This window comes from Delphinus delphis, chromosome 16 (assembly GCF_949987515.2).
Source record: "Delphinus delphis chromosome 16, mDelDel1.2, whole genome shotgun sequence".
NCBI classification, from domain to species: Eukaryota; Metazoa; Chordata; class Mammalia; order Artiodactyla; family Delphinidae; genus Delphinus; species Delphinus delphis.
Genome location: NC_082698.1, coordinates 48,932,403 through 48,951,928, shown reverse-complemented (window position 1 = coordinate 48,951,928; position 19,526 = coordinate 48,932,403). Strand labels below are relative to the sequence as shown.

At 53.7% G+C, this 19,526-nt stretch overlaps 1 protein-coding gene across 1 annotated transcript in view; it reads right to left on the bottom strand.

Moving 5' to 3' along the window:
• GRID1 (glutamate ionotropic receptor delta type subunit 1) overlaps positions 1–19,526 on the bottom strand; it is a 666,253-nt gene that overhangs the window by 465,584 nt on the left and 181,143 nt on the right. The window contains exon 4 of the mRNA XM_060033707.1: positions 2,102–2,307. Coding sequence (XP_059889690.1) covers positions 2,102–2,307 — 206 coding nt within the window. The remainder of the gene's footprint in view (positions 1–2,101; positions 2,308–19,526) is intronic.

Sequence of the window (19,526 nt, the reverse complement as noted above, 5' to 3'; positions counted from 1 at the left end):
TTTCAAAGTGTTAGGATTAGAGAAGGCACACAGAGGGCCATGGCAGGCACCCAGGAAATGATGGTACCCTCCCTCCTCCTGATAGCAGGCACGTGGGGCCAGAAACCAAGACTCCGAGCAAGCTGGAGCTGGAAGCAATGAAGCCCGGGTGCTGTCCTCCTCTACAATCTCTGGCCACCCCTCCCAGGGTCTTGTCATTCTTGCCTGACATTAAGAGCAGCCACTCCAGGGGACTTCCCTGGCGGTCCAGTGGTTAGGACTCCGCGATTCCACCGCCAGGGGCCCGGGTTTGATCCCTTGTCGGGGAACTAAGAGGTTGCACCGCGAGGTGCAGCCAAAAACAAGAGGAGCCGCTCCAGGGGCAACCCCAGCTCCGCAGCACCCAGCAAAGCAAAGGCTTTGCGAACACGGTCTGGGAGATCAAGAAGGCAACCGGCCAAGGCCAAGCCGAGTGTATCCAACACTGCAGGAATTTGCATAATTAACCACTTGGAAAGAATACCTCTAGGCCAGTCTTGGTTATGTGTTAAATCCTTGCAGGGCCTAGAAACAGGGCAAGAGCTGAATTCATCTGGAAGGGAAATGACGAATGTGAACAGTGAACAAGCACGGATGCTTCTCGAGAAGCTACGTGTCCGTCACCGCCTCCATCCCTCCTTTCAGATGCAGACACTGAGGTTACAGAGGTGAGGCAAATGACCCAAGGTCGCACACAGAGTAAGTGGGGGAGCTGGACTTGACCCCAAAGTTGCTTACATCCAAAACCAACATTCAGCAGAGCAGTAGCCGGGAGGAAAGGAAGCAAGGAGAGGAGGCGAGGGATTGGCGAGGAGAGGGGAGGGCAGGGGCCCAGCGACACTTAGCAGACACCAGCCCCAGAGCAGACTCCACCGGCCTTTTAGCAAGGAGAAAAGCTTTCCTAGGAGCAGACACTGGCACGGACACTGCTGGGAACATTCTGAGAAAGTCTTGGACACATTAGCGCTAATCCTAGCCTGCCCATTACCGGCCTGGATGACTTCATACAGAGAAATGTGTTCCGGTGAAAATGCCGAGCATCGCCGGGACCTCACAGCCTGGCTGACCACCGGCGTGATCCGGGGGCCTGATTAGCCCAGAGCGGCAGGGCTGCTGGCCAACTGCACCAAATTAAGCGTTCCCAAATGTTAAGTTCTCCAGCAGCGGGCTTCATCTGGCTGCTGATGCATGAGGTAGCATTTCGAGTAATAATTAATTAGAGAATAAAGCAAGCAAGGGACATCAAATGGAATTAGTATAATTCTGCCTTTCACTTCCTTTTACATTCAATCAGAGAGGGCCAACAAAGTGCCCGGGGCTGGAAAGAAAACCGCCAGGAGCATTCAGCCGCCCCCTGACTCCTTCCATCCACCGCTGCTGCCAGGAACACCACACCCACAGCCTGTCCCCCAAAACCCACCCAGGCCGGAGAGGGACCTGCCAACTCCAGGTTGCCACCTCTTTGCCATTAGACCGCCAGGGCGCACCCATCATCCGCTCATAGAGTACTTCTAGTTTTCTGTTCCCAAATTCATCGATTCTTTGTTAAACTGGTGGGTCTGACCCCTAATGAAGTTGTTTAGAAAAAAATCATTGATTATCCCAGGCACCAAAAACATAAGCACGTACACCAAGTATCATTTGGTGACATGCAAACAACACCTGCTCCGGGTACTGACATAGCCCAAAGCAGAGCTGCCCACCTCTGCCAAGAGCTGGAAATTTATTTCATCCCTAGAGGCTTACACCTGTCAACAAAGAGAGGAAAATTAAATGGAAAAAAACAACGAACAACGGCCTCAATCTTGCTGCAAAAATCCCTGGCAGTGACTAATAACCAGGTTTCCCACTAGCCGCCCCCAGCCTCTCAGCATCTGGGCAGGCGTTGGGTCACCCGTCAGGGACCAGTCAGGAGTCAAGCTGTGCTGGGGTCTCCTCCTTCACGGTATGTGCTGTGGGCCCAGCATCCAAGGATCCCCACGTCCGTTTCAGCCATGCCCGAGCAGACAGTGCCTGCAGCCCACCTGAGCCAGCCCCAGGGAGCCCTGGGCAGCGCTCCTGGGCCCCAGGCCCCACCACCTACCTCGTTGATGAAGGAGTGTGCCCCCAGCGGGCTCAGCAGAAGGATGGCGCGGCGCAGTGTGTCCCGGTAGCGGTTCAGCTCCTCTGTCTTCATTGTGGTGAAGAGGCTGGTGAACACGTGGCTAACGTTCTTGTCCACCTTTTGTAAAGAGACATCAAGGCCCAGCCGGGAGGCCTGGTCCAGAAAGCTTTGGAGCCCACGGATATCTGAGCAGTGGAGAAGACGAGGGGGAGAGAAACATCTTTAAGCGGGAAGGGACCTTGGAGGGCATCTAACTCCAATGCTACCCCCTCCCATATGGCCTTGAGCAAGGACTCAAGTCTGCCTCCATGGTCCAAAGAACAAAGGCTGGAAGACATGTATTTAGTCCCAATGTCCCTCAGCAGCATCCAGCCCCTGGGTAAGTTTCTCCCGCCATAGGGAGCACGTCCTGCCATCCAACAGGTCCTGTGGCCACAAGTGTCCTGCATGATAAGCTCCTTTTCTCTCCCTACTTTCACCCAATGGGAGTGAAGGTTCTGGGAGTTCTGTCCTGGTTGCTACATGTGGTGGTGGTCCCTAACCCTGGACCCCTGTTCCCTCCACCTGGCTCTGCTCCTCAGGGCTATGACTCCTTGACCCTTAGTGGTGAGCTAAGGTCACTGACTGCCCTGGTCAGAGCAGGCCCAGCCTCAGTCCCTGTAACTGAACAGCCTGCACCCTCACAGCCTCCCTGAGGCTTGGGACTCTGTCTTGCTCCAGGCACTTGATTTTCCTGGATGAGCTCTCCTCCTCCACCCTCTTTCCAGCTGGTGTGATCTCACCCCAAGTCCAACGAGAACTCTGCATCCTGACTGGTTCAGGGGTCCAGGATAGCAGGTGGTCCAGGATAGTCCTAGACTGAGCACCGTCCTGACACTTTGGTGCAGCACCTGGGAGAGAGGTCTGCTCTTTCCCCTGTGGTCACCAAGGGGTCAGGATGCAAGCCCAGGGCAGGAGGGGAGCATGGAAAGCTGGAATAAATTACCAGGGAGCAGAAGCCCATAAGGAGCTTGGGGCCCAGCTACATCAAATATTAGTGCACGGGCTTCCCTGGTGGCGCAGTGGTTGAGAGTCTGCCTGCCGAGGCAGGGGACATGGGTTCGTGCCCCGGTCTGGGAAGATCCCACATGCCGCGGAGCGGCCGGGCCCATGAGCCATGGCCGCTGAGCCTGCGCGTCCGGAGCCCGTGCTCTGCAATGGGAGAGGCCACAGCAGTGAGAGGCCCACGTACCACAAAAAAATATATATATATATTAGTGCAAACCTACTCTTGTGATGGCCGGGGCTGCTGAATATTTTTTTTTAACCAGGGCCCAAATCTCTCAGCGGCAGCCCTGCATGAGCCATCTGGCTTCTCCTAAAGGAGATCTGCCCAAGAATGGAGCCAGCAAGCAGGCCCAAGAGTGGGGCACAGTCCCTATGATGTCATTTAAGCCTCTGGGTCCACCTATGAAGCCTGTTTCTCCTGGATTCTTCAGTTTCATGGGCCAAAGAATACCCTTTCCTGCCTAAGCCAGCTTGAGCTGGATTTCTGTCACTTGCAGCCCAGAGTCTCAATGCATAGGCCACTTTTTCAAGTCTGGGATGTTTCCTTCATCTGGTCCATATCTGTGTTCCAGCTCCCAAAGGCAGGCCCCACACCTGAGCCACCCCCTCCAGAGGACACTGGGCCAGTCCATATTGCCCACGTTGTACTCCCTCAGTGCCTGGGATGTCCGTGGGCTGCCCGGGCATGCCCTGGCCCATCCAGTCACCCAAAATCAAATTCAAAGGATACAGTGTTAATTCAACCCAATTGTTTTTCCCAACCAGTTCCTCTTCCAAACTTTCACTTCATGCCCATTCCACAAATTTCATGAATTCTACACGTACCAGGCAGCATGCAAGCTGCTACAGTGGTTCCTTCACTGCCCATCTTGCTGGGAGGTTGGCTCATCAGTAAGTCTAGTCCCAGCTGGATACGACAAGAGCAGCCATGGAAAAGCAAGCACGGAGCCAGGGAGGCCAGAGCACCATGGCAGTCATAACTGGGGTGCTGGGGGGAACGTGCACAGAGTCCCTCTATTCCCACGATGGGGGGAAGCCCTGGAATAGGGTCTGAGTACCTGTTGTAGACTCAGACACTTAGAACTCAGTACAGTTCCATCCACTTTGTGCCTCAAATATGATCGACAGACTCACACACACACAAATGACTGTTGTTCCAAGCCACTAATTTTGGGGATGGTTTGTTTCTCAGCAATAACTAACTGATAAACCAAGTTCAACAGATGCATTGTATCTAATACGCCCTAGGAAAAGTTCACTGAAAGAGCAAAGTCACCCACACACACAGCTTCCCCACATGGGGCCGAGTGTGAGCCAGTCCTGGGGTGAGGACACTGGTAGCTTCTGCAGCGCTATCCCTTCGCCTGGACACCCATGTCCTCACTGCCCGTGGCCTTGGCTCTGGCCCAGATCTGAGCACAGCTGATGGGACAAGGATAAAGGAAGCGCTCTGAGACCCACCATCTACCAGTTCCCACTCCACTTCTGGCGCCTTTCAAGGCCATTACAAGTATTTAAAGTGGCAGAGACTGGCACGTCTGCAGAGCCATGCTTTACGTGAGCACATGCGCAAAGAGAGCTCCAGGGTGGCTCTGTGTGTGTGCGCATGGGCCCACCAGTCTGGTAGGGGTCCAGGAACCTCACGCATCACACCAGGATGGCCGGTCCTCACAGGCTGGGGAGGAAGTCCCCTTCAGTCTCTTCCTTGAGGTCCCCCTACCTAAATCCATCTCAAGCCATAGGACCGTTTCACTTCTTCAGGGAACAGGAGGTGCCACGGGGGGTGGCAACTGTCTCGGGACCCACAAGGACGCACGAGGACATGCACACACTGAGAACACAAGCCCTCAGAGCTCCTGCACACGCTCAGCTGCTGCGTTTCTGCCTTCTGTTCGGGCAGCCCCTGATGGAACTGAGCCATCAGAGAGAGTTTAAGCTCCCTGTCAGTGGCTGGCTCCCCACACCTGGAACAAGTGACACAGGCTGAAAGCAGTGCTCCTGAGGGACCATGGCCCCGGCTACAGCCACCTGCTCCCACTTGGCTGAAAAGGTCAGCCCTCAGCCTCTGAAGGTCTTATTCAGTTGCACTTGAGGAGAGCTGGGGGGCAGAAAAACAGTCAAGAGCACAAGCTAACTTTGCCGCCCTCCTGCTGCTCCCCAGGAATGGGGCCAAGGAAGTCCACGTCTCCAACGAAAATCCTTTCCTCCCTCAAGAGTCTGAGTTTGTAACACCACCCTACCTTCATCCCCCAAGAAAGCCAGCTGTCCACTGCTGCTCCCCAGAAAGGGAGAATTCTCCAAGAAGTTACACTAAAGACAGGGATGGGGCTGCTCTCGGGGTAGCAGTGTGGGCATCCCAGGAGCCCTTTGGTCCTCTAAAGAGTTCTGGACCTTGGCCCAGGCCCTTCCACTGGGAGCTCTCTGTGCAGACTGGCCAGCCCAGTCCACCTTCGCTGGTGCAGCTCCCCCAATCAGACCCACCTCCGCTAGAGAGGGAGACGAGGGGGCCACAGTGGGCGTCTCGTCAGCCGCAGCCCAGAAAGGGCAGGAGAAGGCAAACAGCCCACAACTCTCCAAGGTGGCAGCAGGGAGCGTGCGGGGGACACGAACCATGAACGAGGGCATCGGCCACCCACACGGATGACAGGGAGAGGCTCCCAGGAGAGACACCCTGCTCCCCAGAGAAAGGAAGCAGTTCAGCGAACAGGGCAAGTGCATTCCTGCGAGGAATCTGATGTGACGACACCTCAGGACGGGCCTCAGCTGCCTTGGCCCACCCTCTGGGCTCTCAAAGGACCTGCTCATCAGAAGTCTTTGCAATACCAGAGTCGTCCTGTTGACATTCATTCATCCCTCCTTCCCTCCAATATTCACTGAGAGCTTTCTCTGTGTTGGTCCCTCTGCTAGGGGGTTGGGGAACAAGAATGAATGAGCCCACGGTGTTCCCACTAGCATGGGACTTACATTTCAGGGGCTGAAGAAGAGACTGGAAACAAATAAACAATAGATAATTTCCAACAGTGGTGTGAGCGCTGAAGAAAGTAGAGACTGGGTTGCAGGAAACTGCAGAGGGTCGGGGTGGGAGAGGCCCCTGTGAAGAGCATCGGTGAAAAGGAGCCAGCCCTGGAAACCACCCGGGGAAGACCACTCCTGACCGAAGAAACAGCACGTGGAAAGTTCCAGAATGAGGCATCTGGGATACTGAATGAAGAAGGGCCTTGCTCACCCCACAACGGGGACCAGGAATAGGGAGGACCGGAACTGTGGGGCTGCCAGGGAAGGAAGCTGGGGCCCCACCACCAGCAGTGGAGGAGGTGAGCACATGCATCCCCAGTGCCCGAGCCCTGGGCCTCCTCTGCCCCATCGCTCCTCCCCTCCACAGACCAGCTTCCGAATGCTGGGCCCAGGCACCCTCTGGCACTTCCCAGCACTCACCTCTCTGCCCACTGCCACGCACACCACGCTGCTCTGAAGCTCTTGCCAAAGCCATGAACAAACGGAGACCCTCCTCTCTCTTCACTTTCCATGGGTTCTCCGGAGCACCCAGCCTGTGACCACTCATCCCTGAAGTCCTTTCTCCCCTCCCTGGGCTTCCACACGCACACATGCGCTCCTGCCTCTTTCCTGATCCCTCCCTGCATGCACTCCTGCCCACATCCCCACATTCCTGGGCTTCCCTCTGGCATCACCCATCAGCCAGGCTTGGAGAACATCAACAGCAGACACTCAGGCTGGCCAAGGGCTCTCTACTTCTCCTAAACATCCCGTCATGAGCCCATCTCCATGATCCCTTCCCGGGTTAAGGCACCATCATCTCCTCCTTGGGATTTCTGCCACAGTCTCCGACGAGGTCGCCCTGACCCCGGGGTCCTCCCAGCCAATGCCTTCCTCCGCCAGGATATTTTCAGAGTTCATATCTGCTCATGATATAGCCCTCCTCTAAAACCTTCCACAAATAACACATTTCTTTTAAAGTTGCCAAGAAATTAATATTCGCAAAAGAATCCATCAATCACAAACAAACAATAAGCCTTCCAGAGACTTTATTATTGTATATGAATAAACTCCATACACCTTAGCCTGATACATAAGAGACTCTCTGGTTTTAACAGCTTTTTTTATTTTTGCTTTTGTATCACCATCACCTTCTTCCACCACAACCACCAGAAACCATGCACCCAAACCCCAGTAAAAAAAGCTCTTTGCCTTTCCCTGGACAGCCCCCCCTACACAGACACCCCCCCCACCCCCCCCCCACCCCACACACACACACCATCTACGCACTCTTACTCTCAGCCTAGATGCTCCCAATTTGAAATTTACGGAGCCCCTACCTTTCCATCAGACTCAACTGAAATCATACCTCCCCCGAGGCCATCTCAGATCCTCAAGTCAGAATTCATGCCTCCCTGAAGTTTCATAGCTCAAGGACCGGGGAAGCAGAAACTAGGTCTTTCTCATTTCTTTGTCCAAGCCCAAGGCTCAGTGACTAGCACAGAGTCAAAGACAGCCAAAGTCAGCGGAATCAAACTGGATCAAAGCAAGAACCAGCCTGAAGCCCAGGGTGACTTCAACAACCACACAATTGTCCTGTATCTGATGAAGGCACAGTCCTACTAAGCAACAAAGCTGTAACTATCCCACTACTCCTTCTGAAAAAAGAATCATATAGTCATGAGTATTTAACATACTTTCTAAAAAGTAACTGAAATGAAAGAACACATTTCAAATTGCTTCCCGTACTATCTTCAATTTCCAAGAAATGTCCAAGCACTGAGAGCACCTGTAAAGAATATTTTACCATCTATAATATATATATGTATGAAGGCTGCCACCTCACACCCAGGAAGTTCAAAGTTGGAAGTGTTTGGGGATTATTGGCAAATTTTCCAAAAGCTGAGACGCAACTTTCATTCTACTGACTTTTTTTTTTTTAACTCCTTTCTTATCTGGCCCCCAAATACATGGTTCGAATTTCTTCCCAGCTAGAGTTGACCCAAATTCGAGTTCATTTCCAAGACCTCTGCCCAGGGTCCTCTCCTCCTTAATTGCTCACTCCCCTCCACAGCGCCAACTTCAAATGCCACCATCCTTGTCATTCACGGAACAGCTACAGAACTGGGGTGTGTTGGAGGCTGGGTCTGCAGGGGAGGAAGCAGCCACCATTTCCAAGAAAAGAGATCACAGAGACCTACCTGCTGCCAATCCAAAGTGATACCCCTTCCCTCTGCTCAGAATCCATTTGGTGCCTCACCTCCTAGAGCTCAGCTGCCCAGCTGTGCATTCCCTCCCTCCCTTCTCCCTCCCGCTTCCTCAAATATTTCCTGAGCACTGCTCCGGGAACAGCAGAATTGGAAAACTTCACAGCCCAGCCCTCAAGGAGCTCTCAGTCCTGCACGTAAGACTTAGCCCAAAGCAAAGAGTGGCTTCGCCCTGCCACTCTCTGAGCACCTCCCATGCGCCAGCATGTGTTCCACTTGCAGACTACATTTCTTGGATGCATTATCCATGTTGGTGTGATAAAGGGCATCTCTATGGGAGCGAGGTGGTCACAAAGCAGGCCCATGGGAGTTCAGCAAAGACAGGAGCAGAAATGCACAGATGTGGTGCCTCCAGCTGGCTCTCAGTAAAGCAGGATGCAGGCCTCTCCCTGTCATGAGATGACAAGTCCCCCAGAGCAAATGCCCCCCCCAGGGCCCAGGCAGGGGCTGGCTTCAGGGGAACAGGTAGACCCTCAGGGGCTGGCCCACCTTCTTTGGCGGCGCAGTGCCACTCTTCTATGTTTCGTGGCAAGGTTCTCATCTGAGAAGGAGGCCTCCCTCTCCTGGTCACCATCTCAGCTGCCCAGCTGGCCCTGGGAGTCCTCCAGAGTGACCTCCCATCCCCAACTCCCCCCGCCCCCCAAAAACCCTGCTCTCTGTAGTAATCATGTCTTTTATCAATACTTGTGGTATTCTGATGGCATCTGGAGCTCTGCTGACCCTGGAGGATTGCCCCTCAGAGGGATAATCAATTCCCAGAGATAGTAAACACCTCGCCCCAGAGCACCCCGTTCACATGCAAACCAACCAGTCCAGGGCCTGCACCCTCAACCACCTCTTCTACGGGACTCGCACACGTTGAGCCACTATCCACTCGCCCCAATCACCCCAGGACCAGGTAGCAGACAACTCGGGACACCCCTGTGCCCCACAGCCTGCCAAAATTATTCAAACCAGCCACTCCTAAGCCTGCTTACCCCACCTCACCCATTCTTTCCTGCAGAAATCACTTGAAGGGCTCTTGCCCATAGTTTCCTTTCTCCCTCTGCCTCCTGATCAACCCCGGTGCTTCCCCCAGTGGCCACCCAAGGCATGGTGTGCCCCCTCCACCTGGGAATTGTCACAAACTATCTTTTCAATGGAAGTTGTCTCCTGATCTACTGGCCTTGTCATACCTAAGTAGTAATGGAACATCCTCTGCATGGTGACCTGGGATGCAGCTCAGGGAGGGGCACACAGAAGTAGCCCCATTGGCCACACTGCCCGCCCCCTCCCCCGAGGGGTCACAGAATAAGCACAGGCATGGGTTCGAATCCCACCCTTCACTAGCCCAGTGACCTTGGGCAGTCATTTCTCTGAGCCCATTTCTTCTGCAAACAGAGCTAATTCCACCTTCCTCCTAGGTGCACTATGATCCTTCACTGAGTGGCACACGTTACTGCCAGCACAGCACAAAATAGATGTTCAGTGGCTGTCAGCTCCCTTCCAACCTTCTCATCAGCACTGGAAATGCCCCCAAAAAAGGCTCCCAAATGAACAAATCATCTCTCTTGTCCTAGAGGCTCATCAAGAAGGGAGGTGTGGGCTTCCCTGGTGGCGCAGTGGTTGGGAGTCCGCATGCTGATGCAGGGGACACGGGTTCGTGCCCCGGTCCGGGAAGATCCCACATGCTGCAGAGCGGCTGGGCCCGTGAGCCATGGCCACTGAGCCTGCGCGTCCGGAGCCTGTGCTCCGCAACAGGAGAGGCCACAACAGTGAGAGGCCCGCGTACCGCAAAAAACAAAGAAGGGAGGTGCCATCCTGATAATCGGATGACACGACAGAAGACTAAAAAGGTCGGCTCTCCCTTCTGTGATAATGTAAGTTCCAAAGTTGTAAAGTGGCGGAAGGGGAAGGTCTGTCATTGAAAACTCTCTGAGAAAGAGACCAAATTTCTGCTCATAATAGGGGCCAATAATATCCAGGAGCCTTCTGTTCAAACAGATCTCAGAACAAGCCACGAAACTATACATGAGCAGATTCTGTAAAGGAGAAAGGGTCGTCTGGGTAATTGCTTGTGAGCACATTTACATGGTGCGTGCACACACATATGTCATTTCAGACACAGGAGTCCATGCGTGAGCCCTACTCACACCCACTGCCTGGAGCCCTGGCAAAGGAGGGCATAGCGTGATCATAACATGCTCACTTCTCCTCAGATTCTGTTCCTTTCCATTTAGAAAGCAAACCCAAGGGAAAAACATTTTAAATAATCAGGCTGGCATATCAAGATTAAAAACAATTTAAAATAAACGTCTACCCTGGCACTTTGGAAAAAACATATCATGCTGCATTAAGTGCTTTGAATTAAGTAAATTACACCAAGTAACTAATTTACATAATGCTCAAAATTTGCATTTTACACATGTTATGATGAAAATAGGTTTATAAAAGAATTCTTCACCAACTTCTGTTCCGAGCTGGGTTCCAGTATTTGGATAAAATTCTGCAGTGCTGATCTGCTACTGTCTTTCGTGTTTCAAATCTCTGGCTCCTTCAATATTTTTTTTTAATCTGGCAGGTCCCTTATTCCCACTGCAATAAATAGTCCCTTTGATTTGCAGTCCCCTTCCATCAACTGAGAGAGATCATATTTTTAAAGAAACCATAATACACTAATGATTCTTAGAATTTTCACAAATAAAGTTTGATATTCCTGTCACCTTTCACTTACGAGGTATTTGGTATTGATTTTAGCAATTCTTCCTCCACGATTTGTAGTATTGGCTTAAAGTCCTGCAGCTTTGGTTGCCATCTTTTCAGGATGAGGCATCAGAATGGCATTTCTCAACAGGCTTGCACCAAAAGGCCCCTCAGAAAAGAAGCAAGACCCCACTGGACATACGCGACATGCCCAGAGGAGGCTGAGCATGAGGTCCTTAAGGAGACTGACCACCAGCCCCAGGAGGCCACCCTGCGCCTTTCGGTCCTTGGTGCCCAGCAAGCGGGCCCAGAGCCAGAACTCCCTCTCCTGGAGCTGCTGGATCCTTAGATGCTTCCTTTATTCTCTCCCTCTCCACAGCCTGTGAGGAAGGGACAACCTTCCCATTCCACAGATGAGAAAAATGAAGCCAGAGAAGTTGAGTCCCTCCATCAACACCACACAGCCAGCAAGAGGAACCACCCACAATCATGCGTTGAGAAATTTCTGGATGTTGTTCTGGACGTCTTTCTAATTTAAGTAAGATCCTGAAGCAAATCTAGAAAAGTAATTTCCAAGTGTTTACCCAAAACAGCCATGTTTGAGTTTCCAAGGGGCTCCAGAGATGTTGACTTTGCTTTTTGATAATGCCACAGACAAACGCCCTCCCTCCATGGCATGGCGGGAACGATGCCGTGTGGTGAGGAAGATGGAATCATGCTCACTGCACTTGTTTATTAAGGCCTGGCGTGGTGCCGGCACCATGCTCAGCATTCTGCACATACTGTCTTATTTAGTCCCCATGACACCCTGATGTCGGGCCCAAAGTCATCCAGCCCTTCAGAGGCAGGACTAGGGTTCAAATCCAGAGCTCTGATGCCGGAGTCAGAGCTCTTTACTCACATTCGCCAATCAGCCAAAGGTACCTGGGAAGGGATGGGAAGGAGGCAGGTCAGAGCCCCCCACCGCGTGCACATGCTGAGCCAGGGGCCTGTCACACACACTTCATCTGAGCCCCACGCACCCCTAGGGAATGGCCAGATCATGCCTATTTCACAGATCAGCCCCCGGCTCACAACAGAGCTGATTCAACCCCAGAGCCATATACTGTCAGAGGCTCTGGTCTGTGTCCCATCAAGGCATGGGACTTGCTGATGGTGGCCAGGGTTTCCCCCAGACCCCTGCCCAGGCCTACAGAGCGGTCATCTCAAGCACACAGGGCTCCAGAGAGACCATGCAGCATGCTGGTCGAATGCTGGAGTCTAGCTTTTAGGAATGGCAAGAAGATGGAAATGTGACGCATGCTATTACCAGCTGTTAATTTGCAATCAGTTTTAATAACTGACATTACACAGTGAAATGCAGCATCTTCATTAATTCCGTAAATTATCGCTGTAGGGAAAAGCCCGCGCTCCCGGAAACGGCAGCTCGACTGGGCTGACTTGGAAGCAACCCTGGGCCAGGTTCCACATCTTCAGACCTGCCCCAGGGGGTGCCCAGGGATGCCGCCTGGTGATCCCAATCCTTGCTGCCGCAGGACCAGCGGCAGCCTCCTACCTCCCAGTGCCAAGGGTATGGGACTGGCCCCCGACTCAGGCTTTCTGCAAGCGTCTGGTGCCCACTGTGCCGTAACCATCGTGGAGGCTCAAGAGACGGATCAGACAAGGAGCTCAATGGAAACAGACACGCGAGCAATGCTTGAAGATGTGCTAGGACCCACGAGAGGTACCTGGGAAGCAGTCTGTTTCCCCAGGCAGTGTCAAGCGAGGAAAGATCTCCAGGAAGCCTTCAGAGAGCTCAGCCCAGGAGCTGGAGCCTGTGGGTAGTGGCCTTTTCTAAGTGGACAGGAGAGGGAAGTGTACTCCAGACCAAGAGACCATCAGGATCAAGGGCCTTGTGGAACCCAGCAGCCCACTGGGGGACTTGCTGATGGCTCTATTTGGCCATCAGGGACACAGGGCTTGATGTGCCCCTGAGGAGGATGGCCACAGTGGCATTCTCGGGACTGACCAGAAAGCAGCAGAAGGAAGAGCATCATCGTGGTCTTTGGGTCAGCTGAGACCAGGGCTGTGGCCACAACCCCACCGAGGGACCGAGGGGCAGCAAATTCAGTTGCTCTGGAGGCAGCCTGGAGCCCCAGTGTGCGCCTGAGTGTCCCCCACAGCTGCAGCCAGGAGGCCTGAGCAGCTGCTGCCCAAATCCTGTGGGGGCCTTTCCAAAGCAGGGCTCTGGCTCTCGGGTAGGAGAGAGTCAAAGAGCCTCAGTTGCCACCTCTGTAAAATGGGCAGGGTGATGCCTCCTAGGCGGTAGGATAATTGTAGGGAGCAAGCGGGATGACGGATACAAGCACCTGGGCCACAGTCCAAGTGGGGGGCGGGGGCCGGGCTTGGAACGATGGGCCTGCCTCACCAGTGACACCACCACCTCCATGCCACCTCCAGCGCCGCCCCGCCCCTTCTGCTCCTCCGCAGCCCTGGCACAGGAAACCTCTGTCTTCACAGCTCTCTGCTGACCTCATGACAAATGTTCTTCTACTTATGCATTTAATTTACATAATTACTCTCTGATATTTACTCGGATTTAATTTGTTTCCTCTGGAACTTGCCTTTGAAGAGGCAGTGCCAACCAGAGACAGGAGTAAAGCGCAGCAAGGGGCTCACAGATGCCACCGCCCCTCTCCGGGGGCCTCCAAATGCCGCCTCTGCAGAAGGACCGGGCTCTGCCCGCAAACAGGCACCATGCACAGAGCCTCACACCTCCCGGTGTCAGATGGGGGCCAGGCTGGGGAGGATCACTGCCCGCGAAGACCTCACAGTGGAGAGAGAGGTGTGTAAACGCCAGTCCCAGGAACGACTCTCCATGCCAGCCCCAGAGGGAAGTGTGGGCAGTGCCAGGTGGAAGGACGGCAGGAGTCCTCTGCTCAGGAGCGATGGGGAAGTGGTGGAGCTGGGCGTCAGACTGAGCTGGAGTCCGGAGGCAGTGGATGGACTGATGGCACTGCCAGGACCCTCTTTGCTGCAGCAGAGTGGGGCTCCCAGGGGTGCTGTGTAAATGAGGCTGGAGTCCAGGTCTGGGCAGAACACAGAGGGCAGCATGGACACACCGTGGGGTGGAAGAAAGGGTTTGATTTTGAGAAATCCGTTTGGCAGTTCTGTAAGAAGGGGCATGACCTGGAGGGCAAAGGGCAGTAGGCCATCAAAATCTCAAGGCCATGGCCCAAGCACAAGCACTGAGGTGGAGAGGAGGGCCTTCGGCTCAGAGAAAGAAGGTGAGGGAGGAATTAAACATGAGGGACGCCGGGTTATGCTTGCCAGGCTAGTGGATGGGGAACCAAGAAGAGAAATATAGGAGGCGGATGGGGGACGGGGGCTCAGTCCTGAGTGGCCTCAGCCACTCAGCCCCAGGCCTACGCTGGGAGCACAGGAGCGCCTCTCCTCCTTCACCTCTGCTCTGGGATGCTGATGGGGATGGGTCCGCCCAGGCTCTGCTATGCTGCGAGTCTCATTCAGCCCCAGTTCTGAGCCTCTTTCCTCCTAGTTCCTGGGCTGCTGTTCCAGGTCGCTGGGCTGGAGCCTCCCCCAGATTTTGTCCTTTGCAACTCATTGATTTTTGTGCACACACACATACTCACTCGCATACACTTACATGTTCACACACACTCGTGCTCACACACGCACATCCATGCCCACATTCTCACACTCATACATTCACACTCACACCTTCACAGACTCACTGACATACACTCACCTGCACCCTCGCCCTCACGTTCACCCCCACACACGCTCACTCACACAGTAGCGTGCTGGAACCAGCCTGTACCATCTCATGAGAGGCCGCGGTTACATTTTCAGGAATTTTGCAAGCCAGTTATCAAACACAGCCACTATAAATTAAATCATATAAACGTATAATTAAACAAATTACATTACAAACAAAATTGACAAGTACACAAAGCCCATCACTTCCTAATTATTTTGCTACGTTTTACTCTTATCTACGTCCATGGAGCTGTTAATGTCTGTTGTATCTGAAACACCACTTCATGGCGCATCATCCCTTCCCAACTCCACATTCAGTGATATCATGACGCTCAAAATCAGTCACCATAGGAGTACTTACACCCCAGAAACCAGCAGAACTATAGAGCAGGGCTTCTGTTTCCCTAGAGAGCCAGGTGTTGGACACCTACTAGCACGCCAGGGCTTACAATGCTGCACACACTCACACCCCCCACTCTCACACACGCACAGCTGCGCCCATGCTTAGCCACGCACACTCACACCCGCGCTAACACACTCACACAGTGCCACTCAAGTCACGTACACACTCACACTGACACACACAATGCTCTCTCGCTCTCTTACACACACACCAGCGTTCCCTTTCAGAAACCACGGCCATGCCCGGGAAGGAGACCAGAACCTTACCCTCTGCTCCCCCTGGCCTCCCCCCACCCTCCCCTGGGCCTGGGAGCTGACTCCCCCGGAAGGCGTCTGTGCTGCAGCCTCCCCACACCGCCTGGAGGGCACCTCACGTTGGTAATAAAAGCAAGACGACGGCAGAGATCAGTCATAATGGGGTCGGTTGTCCACAGAGACGAGGAGCTCTGCAAGTCTGGGTGAGATGCCTGGACGCCCTGGCCCAGGCAGCCCAGCCATTCTGGGAGCAAACACAGATGGCCAAGGGCTTCTGTGGCCCCGTGCAGCCCTGTTAAACCCCCAAATTAAGCCCGCACCTATATTAATTAAGAGCCAGGATCTGCAGGCCTAATAGAACTGCCGGCCCACCTGTCATAAGCTAGTTAACTCCCTCCAGAACCTCTTGGGCCAGATTACAGATGGGATTCAGGGTGGGGGGCCAGGGGAGGCAGGGTACTATCCTGAAATATAAGTCGAACTTTCCTTCCAAAATACCATCCTCAGGGGCTTCCCTGGTGGCACAGTGGTTGAGAGTCCGCCTGCCGATCCCACATGCCACGGAGCGGCTGGGCCCGTGAGCCATGGCCGCTGAGTCCGCGCATCCAGAGCCTGTGCTCTGCAATGGGAGAGGCCACAGCAGGGAGAGGCCCGCGTACCGCAAAAAAAAAAACAAAAAACAAAAAAAATACCATCCTCGGGCTGATCCATCACACGCCCACCCCTGCCCGCACCCGCCACAAGCGAGGCCTGGACCGTGGCACCTTCCATCACCAGCCTCTGGAAGGTCCTGGAAATGCCAGGGCTGCTCCAGGGCTCCGAGGAGGATGGGGACAACTGGGCTAACAGTTTGATCAGTGTCAGCGGGGCAGGCCACAGTGACAGAAACGTGGCTGCCAGGGCCAAGGCCACCCCTCCTCCTCCCCCCAAGGGCAAACATCCTCCCTGCCAGGAGCATTGGGCTGGGGAGTGGGGGAGCAAAGAGCAGTCACGGAGCCCCTCCTACATGCGGGCCCCGCACACTTCCCATTCATGACCTCCTCACGGCAAGCCTGTGAAGGCAGTATTAGTATTCCTGGTTTACAGATGACAAAGCCAGAGCCCAGAGAGCTTCAGTCACTCAAGTAATAGGGGCTGACCCAGTCAGACCTGACTCCACCCCACTCTGCTGCCCCCAGAGCAGTGAAACAACAGAACGTCAAGCCCCTAGGACCATATTCCGTGCCCCGGTCTCCAGGAAGCCCCCTGAGTCCTGCCTGATTCTGGGCCAGCAACAATATCCCAGGGGGCCCATCCCAGCAGAAGCAGGTGTCTCTGGCCAGTGGTCAGGGATTCTGAGTATCTGATTCACCGTTGCATATCCTGTCCTCCAAGCATGGCAGCTCAATAAAGAGTCATGGGGGAAATGTGTGAATTAACTAATGAAAGGCAATTCTCTGTCCAGGGGAGGAAGTCCATGTCCAAGAAGAGCCTCCTGGTTGAAGCAGAAGCCCGCACTGGAGCTGGGTCATGCAACTGGAGAGGAGGGGCTGGCAGGGCTGCCATTGCCGGCTGGCCTGGAGCACATGCCTCTGTCCACCATGCATTCCCCAGGAGCAGCGACCGTGGGGGACATCCCGGCAGTGCACCCGGCACTATGCCCTGTGCCCAGCCCTGTACTCTCCCTATCTCATCTACCACCCCAGCAACCCCAGGAGGGCAGGTCTACCATCATCCCCATTTTACAGATAGTAAAACTGAGACTCAAGAGTGCTAAGGGCTAGAGCCACCATTCCAAAGCCTCTGCCCTTAGCCTCTCTGCTTCATGGGGACGTGGCTGCCACACAGAACCTCCTCATTACTGTTAGCCCCCTTTGCCTTCCAGGAAAACCAACAGTTAAAATAAACCCACACTCTGCCCAGTATCCCCCTCCCAGGCCAGCACCATGGGCTGTCCAGTGTACTGAAGGCTGGGGACCGCCCTACCATGGCCCTGGGACTGAGCTGCCCCAGCCTGCAGCCGACGGCTCAGTGCCCACATTATCGAGCTCCACGGCTCTGGGTGGGCGGCCGGCCTGCCATTCTCCACAGCAGCAGCCATGCAGCCTCTGCTCCGGGCACCAAAAGGGCTCTTTCATAGCCCACAGCTGCCTTTTCCCCCAACTTCACAAGAGCAATTGGAGATGCAGATTCCGATTCTGAGTCGGAGCTTTCTCCACGATCCTAGTGGTTTCCAGTTTAGAGGGAAATGAGCACCCCAGAAATCATTTAGAATTAACCCTACCATCCTGGAGCAGCAATAAAACTCCGTTAAGAGTGAAATATAGGCAGTACATCGCAAGCCCTGTCACTGAGAGAAAAGAGAGATCCAATTGTCTGTTGGCTGGCTCGTGCTCCCAGGCAGGTGGAAGTATCAAAGCAATGGCAGAGCTCTCCCTCTTCATCCCCACTCCCCTGCCTTTTCCTCTGACTGCATGCATCAGCGTAAGGGAGGGACAGGTTGATGGTCCCCAGGACTCTCTTGTGGGAGCGGGGGTGGAGAGTGCCGGAGCGGGAAAGTCATGAATCTCAGGCGGGGCTCTACTCTGTGCCCCTCAAGGAAGGTCTGAGGATCCGCTGCACACATCGCAGGCCTGGGGAGGAGGTGAAGGCAGAGAAACATCCGGGGACTGAGGATCAAAGCATTCAAGAGTGACCAAGTCTGCCGATGGGTAGGACCAAGCCCCCAGACACCCAGGGTCTGGTCCAGTCCACACTCTGAACTCACGCTCCTCCTAGAAGCCAGGAAGTCGGGGCTTAGAGGTCACCACGCACGTGCTGAACTACCAACTCCTTTACGATGAGGCAGAATCAGGAGTTCAGAGATCAGGACCAGCATAGGATCCCAGAAGGAAAGGGAGAGAGGGGATCTCAGACGATGGTGTTACTGTCACAGCTTCTGCAGCCATGGGGGAGAGCAGCTGCCAGGGGACGAGGGTGGGGAGCTCCAATTAGCTGGGACTCGGGAGTCAGCACCCCATTCTCTCCAGAGTCCCGAGCAGCCTCTTCTCTCCCCTAGATGATATCATCCAGTCCTGGGGCTTCAAATACCATCCACACCTGAATTACATTACCACCCTGGACTCCGCCAGGATTTCCAGACCCATCTAGACACTCGGAAATCGGCATTTCAAACTTAACACACCCAGAAAGGAACTCTCGATTCTCAATCGCCCATTACCTTTGCTCCCCTTTCTAATAAACAACATCACCAACCCTCCAGCGCTCGGGCCCCAAGCCTGGGAGTCTTCCTGGAGACTTCCCTTTTCCTCACCTATTATCCACCACAGACTTTAAACCCAACCTCTCCCTGCCAGTGCCACTGTTGTCCATGCCACCACCATCTCTACCAGAGGCTATTCTGACAGCCTACCTGGCCTCCCTGCCTCCACCCTCACCCTCCTGCAATCTGCCCACCACATGGCAGAGACAGTGATGTTTCTTTTTTTTTCTTTTTTTTTCATTATCTGCTGTATTCTTTTTTTTTTAAAACATCTTTATTGGAGTATAACTGCTTTACAATGGTGTGTTAGTTTCTGCTGTATAACAAAGTGAATCAGTTATACATATACATATGTTCCCATATCTCTTCCCTCTTGCGTCTCCCTCCCTCCCACCCTCCCTATCCCACCCCTCTAGATGGTCACAAAGCACCGAGCTGATCTCCCTGTGCTATGCGGCTGCTTCCCATTAGCTACCTATTTTACGTTTGGTAGTGTATATATGTCCATGCCACTCTCTCACTTTGTCACAGCTCACCCTTCCCCCTCCCCATATCCTCAAGTCCATTCTCTAGTAGGTCTGTGTCTTTGTTCCTGTCTTACCCCTAAGTTCTTCATGACAATTTTTTTTCTCTTAAATGCCATATATATGTGTTAGCTTACGGTATTTGTCTTTCTCTTTCTGACTTACTTCACTCTGTATCACAGACTCTAGGTCCATCCACCTCACTACAAATAACTCAATTTTGTTTCTTTTTATGG